Genomic DNA, 17848 nt, shown 5'->3' with positions numbered 1-17848 from the left:
AAAGCTATTTGGCAACATCTAGACAAAGATGTGCACACTTCATGAATGTGAAATTCTATGTATATATCCTTGCCTAGAACAAGGTACGTTACGGAAGCACAAAAATTTTCCAGTAATACATGGACATCAATAACTTTAAGAGTACCAATTTTCAGATTCTAAACTTCATATGTATTCCTTTCTGATGTGATCCACCCATGACTATGTCTGTGTAACATGGATTCTTCTTTTAAAAACTCCACCTTCACGATCACTCTTTTGCTTCCCTAAAGAAAGGCATATTCCTCACTTCTGGATCTTGCTATAATGTTATTATATAATAGCAACAGGGCACCAAACAGACACACAACTCAAGAGGGCAATGCCCTGAAAAATGAGAGAAGGCAAAGCAGAAAGAGCTCGCATAAGAAATGTTAAGGGAGAGATGATACTATTTTATCTAAGGAACAAACTTAAATTAGCTGAAGGTCACATGGATACATATTAGTTCATTTATTTGAGTTTAAAAATAAAGTTGGGGCCGGGCGCGGTGGCTCACGCCTGTAATCCCAGCACTTTGGGAGGCCGAGGCGGGTGGATCACGATGTCGAGAGATCGAGACCAACCTGGTCAACATGGTGAAACCCCATCTCTACTAAAAATACAAAAAATTAGCTGGGCATGGTGGCACATGCCTGTAATCCCAGCTCCTCAGGAGGCTGAGGCAGGAGAATTGCCTGAACCCAGGAGGTGGAGGTTGCGGTGAGCCGAGATTGCGCCATTGCACTCCAGCCTGGGTAACAAGAGCGAAACTCCGTCTCAAAAAAAAAAAAAAAAAAAAAAAAAAAAAAATAAATAAATAAAGTTGGAATTTTCTAGTAGAAAGTTTTATTCAGTAGTTTTATTTGGTTGATTGGTTTTGTTAACTGAGTTATAGAGCAGATACTTTCCACTATTAAAATAAGCTAAATTTGCAGATACGAAGTTTTGATGAAAATATATAAATCTATAATATACAATATTCCTAAGCTATTTAAACTGCAATAAATTCCAGATAGCAACTTAAACATGAGTGAGTGTACTCATACTATTTCAAAAAATTTAGAGAAATTTACATAAGAGAATTTATATAATAAGCAAAACCTTAGAAAATCACTGCTCTAGAAAAACTCTCACATAATACGTATAAGATCTGGATATTCAATGTAGCCTTGTTTGTAGAAAAAACGTACAATGTCCAACAATAGAGGAATATAAAAAATTGTAATCCACTCATACAATGGAAAGTTCTAAAATATTTAAAAAGGTGAATTAGATATATAAGGATCAACATTACACAATCTAAAAAGAGATAAACATGGTTTGATCAAAAAATATAATGCTGAGTATAAAAACCAGATTATTTGTACAATATCTGAAAACCACCAAAGCAATACTATATGTAATTTATGAATATATATATTTGTCATAAAAGTATTTAAAATGAATAGGAAAGATATTCTGCTTACTTCTGAAGAGGGAAAGAGGGTAAGGAGGTGGGGATAAGGAGAACTGGCCTGAAGCTGTCTTACTTTACTTCCCATTTTAAGAACTTGAGTAAATATGGCAAAATGTCAATGTCTATTAAATTTGGTTTGTAGAGATGTGTGTTATATTATTATACGTAATTATCTGTTGTTGAAATATTTCAGAAATAAAGCAAACATTAAAAAATTGATAGTAGTAGACGGAAATCCTTTTTAAATGAAATTACTTACAGGCCAAGGTGGTGGGACAGAAGTTACCTCTGGAGTATGAAAATAAGCAACACCATTATGATAAGTATAAGGATATCCAGTTGAAGTTGTTAGATACATTGTTCCAGCTGCTGGCATTATACTAGAACCTAAAGCAAAGATTAAATAATAATAATTGAAATGTTCAATTTAACTGTTAAAATTGTAGTTTCTAAACCCTTCTTAAAAATATTATCTTAATAAACCTATGTGGCTATAGTAAAAATTGGATGACAGAGGTATTTAAAAAGTTCTTTATGAGCCGGGCGCGGTGGCTCAAGCCTGTAATCCCAGCACTTTGGGAGGCCGAGGCGGGTGGATCACGAGGTCAAGAGATCGAGACCATCCTGGTCAACATGGTGAAACCCCGTCTCTACTAAAAATACTAAAAATTAGCTGGGCATGGTGGCGTGTGCCTGTAATCCCAGCTACTCAGGAGGCTGAGGCAGGAGAATTGCCTGAACCCAGGAGGCGGAGGTTGCGGTGAGCCGAGATCGCGCCATTGCACTCCAGCCTGGGCAACAGGAGCGAAACTCCGTCTCAAAAAAAAAAAAAAAAAAAGTTCCTTATGTCAAAGTATCTTTGAAGCATATATTTTTAAACTCAATACTTTAAAGCTTTTTGTTTAAGGTGATTAAAAGAAAAGATAAAATAATACTAACAAATATTAAAAATTTATCAGTTCAGATTCCACCATCAGTATAATGTTACAAAGAGCTTAACAATTTAGATTATCATCTGCAAAGTAATTATTTGTACAAACATAAATTATGTATAATTTAAAGTTACTTGAAGACTACATACACTGTACTCAAGTTCCTAAGGTTTGGCTAGACCTTTTATTTCTGAAAGTCCAAAGATGATAGAGGCAGTAAAAGTTGGAGAAGATTCTACTTTCCTGAAGGCATTTTGGTTCCACCCCACTAATTCTTTGGCTATCCTATCAGCAAACATTAATTCATGCTATGGCTCTCTTTTATCTCTCTTTTCTATGATCTATTTTTTATCTACTCTCCTGTTGCGACAACTACTGCTGTCGCAAACATGACCGCAAGTCTTCATGTGGCTAGTCTGGGGTCCTCATCTCTTTTTCCAGGCCAATTTATATAACCACTTCCACCAAACCAAAAAACAATAAACAATATACATATATATTTTTTGTCATGAAGGAGACTTTAAAACTTAAATTTAGAATAGGGTCTTAACCAACAAGGTTATATAAATTAGTGAAACTGACAATACTTCTTCCACCAGTGCTTCTCAAAATTTCACATAAATTAGAATCACCTATATTGTTTATTAAAATACAAATTCCAGGTATTTATCTTAAGAGATTCTGAATCAGTAAATCTGGGACAGGGCCTAAGAATTTGCATTTTGACAGCTTCCAATGAACTGACACTGTCTGCAAACCACACGTTAAATAGTACCAGCCTACCATGTTAAGTAATACTATTGCTCCTCGGCTTTTATATTTTCACTGTATTTGTTCTAGTATTGTTATTATTTTTGTGGTTCTTAATTAGATCCTTTCAAGAATTCGATGAAAGACAGGGACCGTTTCCTCAGATATATATACAAACACAATTTTACACACAATTCAGGAGGTCCATGGATTCCCCCCAAAAGATAATCAATGAACCATGCTTTACCTGCTAAATAAATAAATAAATTTTCAGTGCATACTATTTCAAGGCATTGAACTGGGCCCTAGCGATACAGCAAAAAATTTTAAAAATTAGACATGGCATGGGTCTGTATCCTCAAAGAAGTTACAACTAATGACTAAAGACAGTCATTAATTGATTACACAATTAATTAATTAAATACAATTTTGATAAATACATGAGAAGGCAGTATAAATTACAATACTAAACATTTCAATTATTACACATACAAAACCTATGTGAAATCTCTCTCTCTCTATATACATATATATAGAACATTTGTGATAAAATGATATTTCAGCTAAGCTCTAAAGAATTAATATGATGGCAAAGAATATTCTAGGTAAAGAAAACAGAATAGTAGATTCTGAGAACAGGAATATAGTATGTCCTGGAAGTGAAAGAAGGCTAGATGGCTAAAGCATGGAAAGAAAAGGGAACAATACCTCAAAACAAGCTAAGCATAAAACAATTAGAGGTGCACTTTTGAAAGATCACTCCGGCTGCCTTGTGAACAACGGATTGGAAGGTAGATGGATTGGATTTAGAGACCACTTAGGATGGTTTTCCAGGAATTAAGTTAAGCAGAGTGGTTGGCTGGGACTTGGGTGTTGGTAATGGAGATGGAAAGAAATGACAGATGTAAGAAAAAACTAAGATCTAAGAATCCCTTGTTTGTAAATGTACTTTTAATACCTCTTTTTCTTTGGAGAAAAGTCAAAAGAACTTTGGAGTCAAACAGTCCTGCATTTGAAGGCTAATGCTACCACTCACCATTAGGCTATTTAACCCCATACTTCTCCAAGTTGGATAAGAGATAGACGGATGGCAAACCAGGAGATATGAAAAAGCAGAGGCTGAACATAGTAATATTCCTAGAGAATAAGTTTTATTCAGTTGTTTTTGGAAAACATTTTTGTATTCAAATAAACATTTGTATTCAAATAAACAATATGATACTATGGAAAAGAATGCAAATTATACATTATTTTAAAAATAAATCCTGAGAAAATTTGCAATTCTAGTATGCTGCAGCAGGTTAGGAACCACAACACGCCAAGATTAACTCTCCTTTACCTTTAGGAGTACTTCAGCAGAAATGTTTTCAAAACAAAGATTTTACCCTATTGAGACTGAATTTTCTATTTACAAAAATAGAGATAATAATACTTCATGGGTTTCTATGAAGATTAAATGAAATGAATGAAAACCCTTAACACTGACCCTTGCACTAAATAGTTTTTAAAAAACTGTTTGTATATTTGAAAGCATTCAGCATAGTGCTGATTTATTTTGTATTTCAGCAACTGGTGGCTCATATTATGAACATGTCTATTTAGTGGTGATTGCTGGTGATAATGGGCTAAAGGACCATTACTGTATGTTCTAGCTTAACCTTTGTAAGTAACAACAGTAGTCTGAAAATATTCAGCATTCTGCCATATTTACTGCATTTCATTTTATAATAACCTACCAGAGAAACTTTGATTGTCTCCTAAATTAACAAATACTAAGTCAAAATTAAACTTAACATATGTTAATCTCTTTTGTTATAGTTGTGGCAATGTTTTAAACATCCCCGTAGACACTAGGATTTGGCTAAGGGAAAATAAGTTAGTTACTAATTTTACATCACATTCCTTCTTCTAGCCAAACAGTGTTAGGGATTTTAATAAATATTAAAGGTAAAAAGTTAACTATAAAGATGCCAACCTAATAAATAGAGTGAGGAAAAAATAATAGAATTGAAAGCATTAGAGAAATTTGAGGAAGGTAGGTACATAATTTAGCTAATTCCTAAAGCTCTAAGATTGTCTCCTCTGAAAATTATGACACATCTGGCTGGGTTACCGTACGTACGTAGCATGCATCGAGTTTCTGATATTAGTTCTGTGTTTTCACTTTCAGTGTGTTTACTCTGATTAATTTTAAATTACTTTCTAATTAAAATTTTTCTTATTAGTCTAAATTATTAAATTACTTCTTATTACTTTTGCTATTTTAAACGATACTTTTGTCACACAAGATTTTTCCTTTAATGACGTAACTATATGGAATATACTTAAGCATCATTGTGTATATACATTTTTTTCCCCAGCCAAAAAAACTGAGATATATTATTTTGTGGCAAAAAATATTCATTTGACCACCAACTTTGCTAAAATAACGTTATTAAATGAAAGAAACATGATCTTTTAATAAAGTTCTATAAAAAGTCTAATATTTCAAAAAAGAACCATGCAAAAATATTTAAAAATACATTAGGTCTCAATACATACGAGAGATCCCTACTTGTTGTTTTCTTATTGCTGGACCAATATTCAGCTTCTTATCCTTATAATTAAGTTTTTCAGCCTAAAATAAAGAAAAAAGAAATTATTTTATTTTAGCACTATTATTTATAAAATCAATAAGGAAAAACTAGTTAGAAAGAATTTCAAAAATTCAGACTATAACATTCTTTGAAAGCAGCAAGGAATAGTGGGAAAGAGCAGTCTTCAGATTGAAACAGATCTGGGTCTGACTGCAAATCCCCATTTGTAATACAGTCAGTCCTCATTAGTCATGGATTCTGTATTTGTAAATTTGCCTATTTGCTAAAATTTATTTGTAACCCTAAAATTAATATTTGTGGCAATTTTGAGGTTATTAGTAGACATGTGCAGAGTAGTGGAAAATTTGAGTAGCCTGACACACATGCTCTCAGCTGAGGTCAAATAAGGCGATGTTCTCTCTTCTTGTTCCAGTGTTCATACTTTACGAGAGAGCTTTCTATTTAGTGCCATGTTGTCTCGATTTTTGTGCTTTTTGTTGGTGATTTTGCTATTTAAAATGGCCCCCATGTGTGGTGCTGAAGTGCTGGCTAGCACAAGAAGACTGTCATAGGCCTTATGGAGAAGATATATATTAGATGTGCTTAATTCAAGCATGAATTATAGTGCTGTTGGCCATGAGTTCAATGTTAATGAGCCATTAATCTATTATATATGATGCCTTTAAATGGAAAAACACATGAAACAAGGTTATATATTGATCGGTTGACAGCAATATTGTGACCAGAGGTTCTTGGGAACCTTACCCCGTATTTCTCCTAGAAAGAGTAGTTCAATATTTGCTAATTCAGTGTTCCTAGTAATGTTATAGAATAGAACATAACTGCCACAAATAACAAGAATTGACTGCATATGATTCGAATTCAAATTCTACTTTTTTCCTAAAAAAGTTAAATGCTACATTTGCTTTAACTTAAAGTTATTACACTGAATTACTGGCTATAGACTTTTTTCTGTGAATATTCTTAGTTTATATAAAGTTTTTCACAGGAGAGAAATCATTTCAGATAACCTCACTTTGGAATTCATATTTGTAGTGTTTTTTAAACATTCAAAATGCTATTAACACTTGGCAAAAGACATATTCCCAAGTTCTTAGTTTAAACAAATAAAGTGAAACATTATATTACAATTTCACAACCACACTTGCAATGATTTTGGAATTTGCTCTTCTGCAGAAAAAGTTTCCTAGAGACCAACGCCAATCTTAAGATGCATTTTTTTTTAAAAAAGCAATTGATTATTGTATTTCAACCATGAAAAGATTAGTTTCAAATAAAAAAGTTCCAGAAATAAATACACCAAAAGATCATACCTCTTGTAAAATTTTTTGTGCATCTTCTTGTGTTTCAAATGTGATGAAACCATACCTAAATAACAAGGATTATTAATTATTACTAATTAATCATTTTCTTGGAATATTATATTAATTATATCAAAATTTTTTAAAATTTAGTTTTTTAAATAGTGGGCCACTGTTGGAGTAAGCATCGTTCTATGCTGCACCAGTGTGGGAATTTTAGAAGGATCATTCACAGCTTAACACTGTCACCTCCTCTTGGAGTCAGGGAACTAAAAGGAAAAAAAAAAAACCCTGAGATCTTGAAACAGCTTCAGCTCTCAACTGTATGTAAGGAAGAAAAGCACAAGAGATTCATGCTGTGGCTTAAAAACTGGGATGCAATAAATTTCAATCCAGAGCAATAATCTCCTTTTAAGCTAACAGAAGTTTGGCTAAGAGAAACCAAAGTAGAAAAATAACTTTAAAAAATTAAAAATTTCAATATAATAAAATTTCTTATATTGGTGAATGACTGTAAATGTATTATTTAATTACCATTATTAACACATATAATTGATAATGTAATTATTAGTATGTTTTCCAGACAACATTAATTAAAAATACATAAAACCCAGATTTCATGCTTTTCTTTTTTTCTTTATTTTTTATTTTTTGAGACGGGTCTTGCTCTGTTGCCCAGGATGGAGAGCAGTGGCACAATCTTGGCTCACTGCAACCTCTGCCTCCTGGGTTCAAGCGATTCTCTTGCCTCAGCCTCCTGAGTAGCTGGGACTACAGGCGCATGCCACCACACTTGGCCATTTTTTTGTATTTTTATTAGAGACGGGGTTTCATTATGTTAGTCAGGATAGTCTCGATCTCCTGACCTTGTGATCTGCCCGCCTTGGCCCCCTACAAAGTGTGGGATTACAGGCATAAGCCACCGTGCCTGGCAAGTTCATGTTTTTCATTCACGGCTGCCTTCAAGCACAATTCATATAATGTTGAAGATACAAACTGTGCACCATGTCCAAAAAGCCAAAATAGGTAGAGAAAAAAGAAAGAAAATGCATAATTGCTATTTAGATGACTTAAGAAAACTCTTCTAAGTAATGCTAAATATCTTCTCTACTATTTTCTTCAACTGATAATTACTGCATCATACACAAAGTTCTTTTAAACAAAGAAATTTCTCTTTATCTACTTGCCCAAACATTAAAAAGTTAAGGAATTATTTTCAGACTTTTTTTTGTAGAACACACACACCACCCAGTGGAAAAGGCATAAAATACAGTTTACATTTTCATGTGTGTTTTTCAATGATAAAAAGTGGGTATTACCAAAACATTGCAAATTCTGTTAGTCAAACAAAAGCAGTAAATCTCATTTCATCTTAATATTGTTTGGCATTCTGAGGATGTATCTCATCTGTTTAAAAATAACCTTTCTGTAGAATCCAATCTCTTCCAGAGTATCTATCTGTTGAATGTTGTTTCTTACTAATACCACCTCATTGGGTCTCTTCTCTTATGCTTGTAAATTTGTATGTCTTGTCTCTTTTCAAAGAAAATAAATACAATCCTTTACTGCCTTATCTATTTTCTTTAACTTAGCAGTCCAACTCCTTAAGTGAGTACACTATGCAAACTACCTTTTTCCTTTCTGAAATTTGGCTTTGTACACAGAGCAATCCACTAAAATAGCTCTATACATTTAAAGACACATTCAATTGCTTTCCTCTCAATTTTCATTCTCATTGATATGGCAATTAAAATCATTCTCATTAGAGTTATATTTCTCACTTTGGTCCCCTAATTAGGTCTCTGAGGCACAACCTACAGACATTTCTTGGTGTCAGCTGTTTTCAAATAAAGCTCTCTATAGCCTAAAGCAGGGATATAATTCCAAAAGAATCTGATTCCTTTAGCTTCTGGTTCCTCAGCTAATGTATGTCTGCTACTCACATTAAGTGCTTGCTGCCTAACACTGAATGGTCCCTCCACCCATGCAAGAATAACTTCCCAACAAATTAAGAAATATTAGTGTCTCCTCCCTCCAAAATACACATACATGCACACAAAACCACACACACACACACACACACACACACACACACACACACACACACTAGGAAATCAAAAGGTGAGAGGAAAGAAGAGGGCATGATAGTCTCCACTGGAAAATGGAACCAAAGTAAATTAGCATACAAAACCTAGTAATCCAATAAAAATAGAGTTGTTAATTCTATATGTAATCTATAGTGATACTAACCCTTTGGATACTCCAGCTCTGTCATTTACAATCTTCACTTCTTTCACAGACCCATACTGGGAAAAAAATTTTCTTAAATCACTTTCATTTGTCTAATGGCATAAAAAGAAAAAACAGTTTTTAGTTGATAAAAGATGAATAATTCTTACGCTTGCTCTGGAGACAGAAAGTTATAGATAAGATGCATGAAAAATGCCTCTCATCATCAAAACAGTGCATAAACCACTAGGTGATTAAAATCAATGTAAATACCTTGCTTTATGCAATAGCTATGTTGTTAAATTAGTATATGTGAATAAAAATTTAAGCTGAATTATTTTAAAACCATAATGCTCACTGTTTAAAGAAATCTTTAAATGATTCTTGTTCTCTAGCTGGCCAGTTTTTTAAAAACCAATTTATATTAGGAATGCTATTTCCATAATAAGGGTATATTACTGTTGGCGCTTGTGGCTCAGAGAAGCTGACAGTCACGGCAGTGGAAGTAGGTTATGTTGGCCTACACCAGTCATTCTATTTTAATCAGTAGTCAGAAACTCCTTTCCTAAGTTAGGTTTTAGGAAAGAAATGTATTTCCAAAAGTGCTTGAACTCAACTGTGAGAACAACAGAGTGACTGTAAGATTTAAAGTTATTAGATTCCTTATCTGTACTCAATATGTATTTCAGCTAAATTCAGACATTGTTTTGATATTAAAAATAAAAGCTGGAATCATAATTAGATTTAAAACCTACATGGTATCTACAAAGATGGTTTTGGCATATCTGGTTTTTTAATTGAAATAGTCTGATAGACTCATGTCACCTTTTCCCAGAATACTGATACTAAATTCACTGCAATTTCATTTTCTGGTTTAGCTGCTACTGTTTGTCTCCAAGAGTAACTTTTCTTCAGAAAAAAATTTCTTTATATACACTGGAAAAAGATATGCCCTAGAGCAGAGCTATGCCTTTCGAGTTCAACTACTACCTCACCACTTACATACACTACTGGTTTTTAGTTGGTAACATAAAGCCTGCTAAGCTGGATAATGACAAATACTGATTTAATCTAAGAATTAAATACATTTTATTTCAGTTAACAGAAAATGAAATCAATGCCAGAATAAGAATTGTTACTAGATATTTGAATACAAATTAATTCCAGCTATTCTCTGGTAGAATAATCACTAGCTCAATTTTGTAGCTCCACTTCTTTAGTGATAATGGGATAGTTAAGAAAAATAAGCATTAAGAGGGATAGTTGGTTTGCTTCTAAAAATGAGAGGTTAAAACGTCTGTGACTACTTGCTATTAAACTATTTATTTGCTGGCCTTTATCTGTGGTTTTTGAAAATGGTGTAAGTATAGAGGAGGGAGCCCTAGCAGTTACTCTAAAGCTATGGCCGCATTATAACACCATCTCCAAAGTTCATGCTGTAGCTGATGGGCTCTAGTAACCTAAAATAACCTGGCCATATGAATGTTTATATTTATTGATAACTTATTTTTAAAAACATGCTATGCTATTGTAATATAAATGAATTCCCAAATTGAATATTTCTGCCAGCCATCAGTATTTTCCAGATACAGAAAATCTTTTTAAGAATAAACATTTTATAAGAAATAATTTTCTTACTTTATTTTTAGTGAAACAACCATACACTTGTTTAAGACTCATTGTTTTGACAAATACACTAAACGTAACATTTCTCTTGTGCAGGAAAAAAGAAATTTCACCCAAATTGTAATTGATTGATTATATGGAAATAGTGAGTTATAAATGTCAAATGTCACACCTAATGGCACAAGGAAGGTTTTCGTTTTTTGTTAAAAAAGATAACTCTCCCTATAATTTCTAATATGTAAAATAGAAGTTTGGAAATCCTTCTATACATTCATTTGAAAGTAAGAGTATTCCACTTAAAATATCAATGCATCCCTTTCTTGTAGGTGTTTACTGTTACCTCCCATATGCAGGGGCAGGGCGTGCTGCACATCTCATGAACTATGTTTCCTTAAAAGAGAGGAATGGCTGATTACATGACATAAATATATTACTTTTTAAAAAACTTTCATTTTAGGTTCAGGATACATGTGCAGATTTGTTATAAAGATAAACTTGCCATGGGTATTTGTTGTACAGATTATTTTAGCACCCAGGTACTAAGTCTGATACCAATATTTATTTTTTCTGCTTAAATATATTACCTTTTTTTTTTTTTTTTTTTGGAGATGGAGTCTTGCTCTGTCACTCAGACTGGAGTGCAGCAGTGGCATGGTGTTGGCTCACTGCAGCCGGGGTTCAAGCAATTCTCCCTGCCTCAGCCTCCCAAGTAGGTAGAATTACAGGCACCTACCACTGCACCTAGCTAATTTTTTGCATTCTTTTAGTAGAGATGGGATTTCACCATGGTGGCCAGGCTGGTCTCAAACTCCTGACTTCAGGCGATCTGCCTGCCTCGGCCTCTCAAAGTGCTAGGATTATTTTTAAGATGCTTTATTCTGACAAGGACACAGGACTTTTTTGGTGATCGAATCCTAAATTCTAACATAGAAAGTACTTTGCAAAGAATAGAAGCTTAGGAGGTTGCTCAGGAACCTGAGATATGAGTTGGGATAAAGAAACAGGATTTCATAAAACTAAGTTTTTGAAAAATGGAGTCTGTTTAGAAAGTTATAATCATCATTATTTTGGCTAATGGAGTATTAGGCAAGAAAGTATAATTTGTTCTGGTATGGAAGAGTGTGGAGCTATAAGACAGAAAATTAGGCTTCTGGTACAAAACTAGAAGAATGTACTAGTTTCCAGTACATTCTGGAAACAGAATGTACTCCACTATAGAGATCTTAAATATTAAATATATTACTTAAAATGCTTAAAAGGCTCCTTAAAAGGCTAAGGAGGCTATAGCAAGTCAATGAGGCTCAATTTCCTTGTATTTGAACTTGAATAATTGTTTATGCTCTACGTACCTACATGCTGGTTGAAAAGACTATAAGACAATTCGAAATCTATTAATCATTATGCAAATATGTTATTTTATAGTTGCACAAGAAACAATTTCTGAGAACTAAAGATTTCTAACAGAAAAATACACTTTACTGCATGCATAAATAGGTACCTTAAAGTCAATTCCTCCTACAAAGATGCGATTAGGGATCACTGTTCCATATCTTGGGGCGCTTGTTGGGTTATTCAAAGGCACAGGTGACACAGGATTAGAGGATGGAGATAATGAATCTGTTTGCATCTGATTTGATGTTTGCTGTAAAATAAGATTCTTTTAAACTTTCAGCACTGGTACAATGCAGTCTGCTTTTGATGCAGACTGAAAACATTTATCTTTCAAAAAAGTAGTCATTTAGGCCAAACATAGTATTCTAGACTTTACTTTTAATATTACAAAAATTATAATTAGAGATAAGAGCTTTTTAGAGGAACAGAACTAGAAAACAGAATGTACTCCACTATAGAGATCTTAAATATTAAATATATTACTTCAAATGCTTATATTATTATCAAACCTATTACTTAAGTATTAAGGGGAATATTAAACTCATGAAGATGTTTGAGAAATAGAAAAGCAGTTCCAGCCTGACACAATCAACTAGGCCCTGGTGTTGTTAGGAATTGGCCTGGCACTCACAGCTAGGCTGTGGTGTTCTCTTGTTAACAGAACACCATCACCAGACAAAGGTCACCCTGTGACCTGACGGATGAAGATTAAAAACAAGATCACTTCATAATTATGTTTGAATGCTGACAAAAACAAAGGCATTGCCCAAACCACAAGAATAACCAAACATCCCCCTATTCTGGATGATAAGTGACTGCTCTTTTTTTTATAGTTTTAGTCTCGATCCATTTTTCTTGCCTTTTAGATAAAAGTTAACACATCCAATCATAGAATTACTACCATTTCCTGACAACATGCACTCCAGAGTAAAGCTCTACTTAAACATTCTCTAAAAATCATTCAACACAAGCCTATATCCTACAAGTTCTAAACTCTCTGACTGAGAGGCCCTATGGTTTATGTTTTCCCTTGTTTGAAAAATTAGCAGACCCAACTTTATTAAGTGATGTATGTATTCCTATTGGTCTTTAACTAATGGTCATTGCCAACTTAATAAACTCTGACATTCACATTCACCATTTTCATCCTGAAAGTAAAAATTTTAAATGCATTTGTCAGTTTGAAGATTGGACTGATTTTGTTAAAATTATATACTTACAGCCAATAAATGTTTATTCCAAAGAATTAATTCAGTACATATCCATATGTTCACAATTCTAAGTTAGAGGACCTAATTTAAATTTTAATAAATATATATAAATGTGTAAACCTTTGCAGAATGATAAGATAATATACTTTTAAGGTATAATTGAAAAAAAAAAGACTTGAAAATTATGTTGAAAAGAAACCAATTCAAAAACTTGTGAATTATTTTCCATCTGAAAACATTAAACAGACTTCTGGGACAGTCTAATATACTAAATGTATGCTTCAAAAAACTTGAAGTAAACTGGGTTTTGTGGCTTGTGCCTATAATCTGAGGAGGCTGAGGCAGGAGGATTGCTTGAGGCCAGGAGTTCAAGACCAGCCTGAGCAAAAAAGCAAGATCCTGTCTCGAAAAGAAGAAAAAAGAAAATAACAAAAAAGCTTGAAGTTCATAATTCCAATTCTCTGAGAAACAAACACATGAAAATGAGTTTCCAGGTTACAGAGTTGTTCTTTTTCAAATTTGTCCTGCTCTTTCTTCTCTGGCCAATAAAACCACAATCCTAAATTAATCTCTGCAAGATGTACAAAGAAATGACTAGGGCAGCAGTGGCAAGTGGGCTATAGGCTAGACCTTATGGGCTCTCTTCCTCCTCCATTTAAGAAAGTATGTACTTCCAATGATGAATACATAAATATTTCTTTTAAAACACAGAAAAGCCACTGCATTTAATAATTACTATGTTGTAGTTTCCAATTTAAAAAATTGGGGCTCTAATCTTAATAGCTTTCTCTCTGGGCACTTGGAAGTTATTATTGGCTTCAGTCACTTTGCTCAGTAGGATATAATGCTCAGAATGGGTAATTCTGGGATGCTTAGTATTGTTCAACTGTTGATTTTATGTTGGCTAGAGATAATATAAAAGCTCTATGCCCATTTGTTTACAGTGTCAAAATCACCTATTTGCTAAATTAAAAAAATCATCATGAAATTTTCTTAATGAAAATAAGATGAATAAGATGAACTCATTTGTTCTCAAGTTTAAGTAAGGGACAAACCCCATCATGTTTCATTGAGAGAGGGATGAAATGAATGGAAGTAAACAGTGCTTTATTTCCAATCTTTAGAAACTAAAGGATACTCTCTGAGAAAAGAAAAACAACCTTTTACACTCAATCCACTTCATTCTCCTCCGCTCTCTAAGGCTCCTGGTCTACTGTGGGCTCGAACTGCTTAATTTTTCTCCCTTATCATTTTCTAACATACGATATAATTTACTTATTATGTTTATTTTCTGTCTCTTTCCACTATTATGTAATGCACTAGGGTAGAAGTTTTGCATTTTTCTCAGCAGCATCTAAAGTACTGACAGTACAGAGCAGGTGCTCAATGGATATCTGTTGAATGATCAAATGAGTGAATCATTTCTTCAGGACAGACCTGCTCACGATATGCCAAATAGGGCTGAGGGCTAAAAAATACAGTGTAATAGCAGTCTACAAAATATTTTAATGTTAAGCAATAGCAAGGCTCAGGTAAAGGCAACATCTAAGTTCATTAAACCAATTAGTGAAGGCCGGGTGCGGTGGCTCAAGCTTGTAATGCCAGCACTTTGGGAGGCCGAGGCGGGTGGATCACGAGGTCAAGAGATCGAGACCATCCTGGTCAACATGGTGAAACCCCGTCTCTACTAAAAATACAAAAAATTAGCCGGGCATAGTGGCACGTGCCTGTAATCCCAGCTACTCAGGAGGCTGAGGCAGGAGAATTGCCTGAACCCAGGAGGTGGAGGTTGCGGTGAGCCGAGATCGCGCCATTGCACTCCAGCCTGGGTAACAAGAGCGAAACTCCGTCTCAAAAAAAAAAAAAAACAAAAAAAAAAAAACAAAAAACCAATTAGTGATATATTTGAGTTAAACAACAAAGAAAGCCTGAAATGCCACTAGCAATAATTCCTCAAGTGTTACGGAAGCACTTAGATGGGGACTACAGTATGGTTTGAAGGCTCAGCTTGCTAAAACTTCCAGCACTAAAGAGTCTATTAAACGTCTCCTCCAAAGCAATGTGCCCTCACCGCCTCCTCCCCTTGAGAATCAACCTCGAGATCTAGCATCTATTTTGCAAACGCAGACAGCAGGAGCAGGGCGGGCTAACCGTCGCAGTCATGGCTTCGGCGCTCCTCCCCCTTCGAGGCCAGCACGTTGAGGCACTGGGAGAAATGGCCGCGGCGACAACTTCCTCGAGTTCTCTCGGGTCATCGTGAACTTGGGGACCGACACGAGGATCCACCCCCTCCCCACCAAAGTGCGGGAGGGAAAAGAAGGCGAGCCAGCGAGAAATTTTGCCCCGCAAATCCGCCAGTAGCAGTGGCGGGAACCCTCAACGTCAACGGCACCGACCCCGCCGCCGGCCTCGTGCGCCGCTGGCCCCCACCCTTGTGCGGCGCGCTCTGATTGGCTGCTGGCGGCGGGGCGGGGCGGGGCGGGGCGGGGCGGCACGTTGCCCCTGCCCCTCGGGCCTGTCCTGGCCGCCCTCCCTCACTTCCCCGAGTCCGCCCTGGCTCTGGCTCGCAGACGGTGCTAGAATGTTCGGGTCCCACCTGGGCTAAAGCCTGCCCCTACCCCCGCCCCGGGTCTCTCAGGCCTTCCGGTCCTCGCTGACCAGTCGAGGAGTGGAGGCGTCGACCGCCCTGGCGACTCCTCGCCGTGGGCGGCTGAGAAGAGCTCGGCCGGAGGGAGCGTCAAAGACGCCGTGGAGCCCAGTTTCGGCGGGAAAGTGGTTTAGCCGCTCGGACTCCGCCGGGTGCCCGGCTGCCCGCCGCCTCCAGAAACATCGGCGCCTGAGGCCCCCTGGCTCGTCTACACCCAGTCCAGGCCCCGTGGCGGCGCCTACATGACCCCACGACACAGCCGGACGGCGCCTGCGGGCGGCGGCTCTCGCCGCGGTCGACACCTCGCCCTTCCAGGCCCTCAGGGACGACGGGCTCCACACTGCTCCTTCTCCCAGCGACCGCGGGCCCTGGGGCCCTGAGCGCCGTACTCACCGGCCTGGACTCGGTTTCCATCTTCCTCTCACCTCTTCAGAGACAACGGGTAGGGAAGCGAAGTTTAAAGTTTGAAACCACCTTCACGCCAAGGCAGCAGCGTGCGTGTCCTGGCTGGGACTCTCGCCCCCTGGCGGGGAGGGCGGGGGTGGCAGCTGCAGGGGAGCAGGCTCGGTCCCAGGCCCTGAACCTGCCACCTGGCGGGCGGGCGGGAGCAGACGGCGTCACCTCGGGTGGCAGGCGGCAGTGCGGGCGGGCGCCGCAAGCCGAGAGGGGCGCGGGCGGGCGAGTTTCGGCTGTGGCCCTGGGACTCCGAGCCGGGGCGCCTCGGGGGCGGAGCGCGCAGCACAGCGTGGCGGGCGCGGGGCGTGCGGCGTGCGGAGCGAGGGCTCGGTTCTAGGACCCCTGTCGCCTGCTCTCAGACGGCTGGGGAGGAGAGAGCGAGCGGTCAGGCAAAGCTCCATGCACCGCACGCCTTCCCCTCTCCTCCACTTGAGAATAGTCGGCCTCTGCGACTGGTGGGTTTCGAGAGATTGAGGTGACCTTAAGGCTTTACTGAGGTGGAAGAAGCCGATTGACCGGTGACTTCCGAAGACGGGTGTAAAGCGAAGAAAGTTCCAGAATCAAACTGACCCTCGGGGCCTGACGCGCCAAACTCGGGGGCTCCCGAGAAGCCGCGGATGCCGCTCTGCACCTGTTGCCGCCGTCACTCACCCCGCCGGGCGGGCGGGGCCGTGCGGGTGGCTCGGTCGGGAGCGGCGGCTCGGCCCAGTCGGGCTCCGGTGCCCGCCCTGGCTCCGCCGAGTGCCTCCAGCAGCCGCACAGCGCCGAAAGGGGGTCCGGGACGAAGCCGCCCGCGCGGTAGGGGGCGACTGAGCGGGTCCAGCCTCCAGCAGCCTTGGGATCGCTTTTGAAAGAAGATTGCTTTGTTTTTAAATTAACGAATTAACTAATTATTAATTTTGAGACGGAGTCTCGCACTGTGGCCCAGGCTGGAGTGCAATGGTGCCATCTCAGCTCACTGCAACCTTCGCCTTCGGGTTCAAGCGATTCTCCTGTCTCAGGTAGCTGAGATTTACAGGCCCCCGCCACCACGCCCAGCTAATTTTTGTATTTTTAGTGGAGATGGGGTTTCACCATGTTGGCTAGGCTTGAACTCCTGACCTCAAGTAATCTGCCCGTCTCGGCCTCCCAAAGTGTTGGGGTTAGAGGCGTGAGCCGTTCCTCCCGGCCAGTTAGCTATGTAGACACGAAGGCTCCCTCTGCCGCCCAGGCTGCAGTGCGGTGGCGCCA

General features: G+C 38.0%; 1 protein-coding gene across 3 annotated transcripts in view; it reads right to left on the bottom strand.

Moving 5' to 3' along the window:
- BOLL (boule homolog, RNA binding protein) overlaps nucleotides 1-16778 on the bottom strand; it is a 57103-nt gene extending 40325 nt beyond the window's left edge. Inside the window, exons 1-6 of one of the 3 annotated variants that reach the window (XM_039469843.2) lie at nucleotides 16556-16778; nucleotides 12411-12554; nucleotides 9308-9399; nucleotides 7070-7124; nucleotides 5701-5776; nucleotides 1737-1864 (exon numbers count right to left, since the gene is read on the bottom strand). In XM_039469843.2, the coding sequence (XP_039325777.1) occupies nucleotides 1737-1864; nucleotides 5701-5776; nucleotides 7070-7124; nucleotides 9308-9399; nucleotides 12411-12554; nucleotides 16556-16576 (516 nt within the window). In that variant the 5' untranslated portion in view covers nucleotides 16577-16778. Of the gene's footprint in view, nucleotides 1-1736; nucleotides 1865-5700; nucleotides 5777-7069; nucleotides 7125-9307; nucleotides 9400-12410; nucleotides 12555-15666; nucleotides 15937-16555 lie in introns of those variants that run through there. The other 2 variants (XM_039469844.2, XM_039469845.2) reach the window with 2 other exon arrangements.
- Nucleotides 16779-17848: the final 1070 nt, after the last annotated feature.

Source organism: Saimiri boliviensis, chromosome 5 (assembly GCF_048565385.1).
Source record: "Saimiri boliviensis isolate mSaiBol1 chromosome 5, mSaiBol1.pri, whole genome shotgun sequence".
Classification (NCBI taxonomy): Eukaryota; Metazoa; Chordata; class Mammalia; order Primates; family Cebidae; genus Saimiri; species Saimiri boliviensis.
This window is presented reverse-complemented; position numbering and strand designations above follow the sequence as displayed.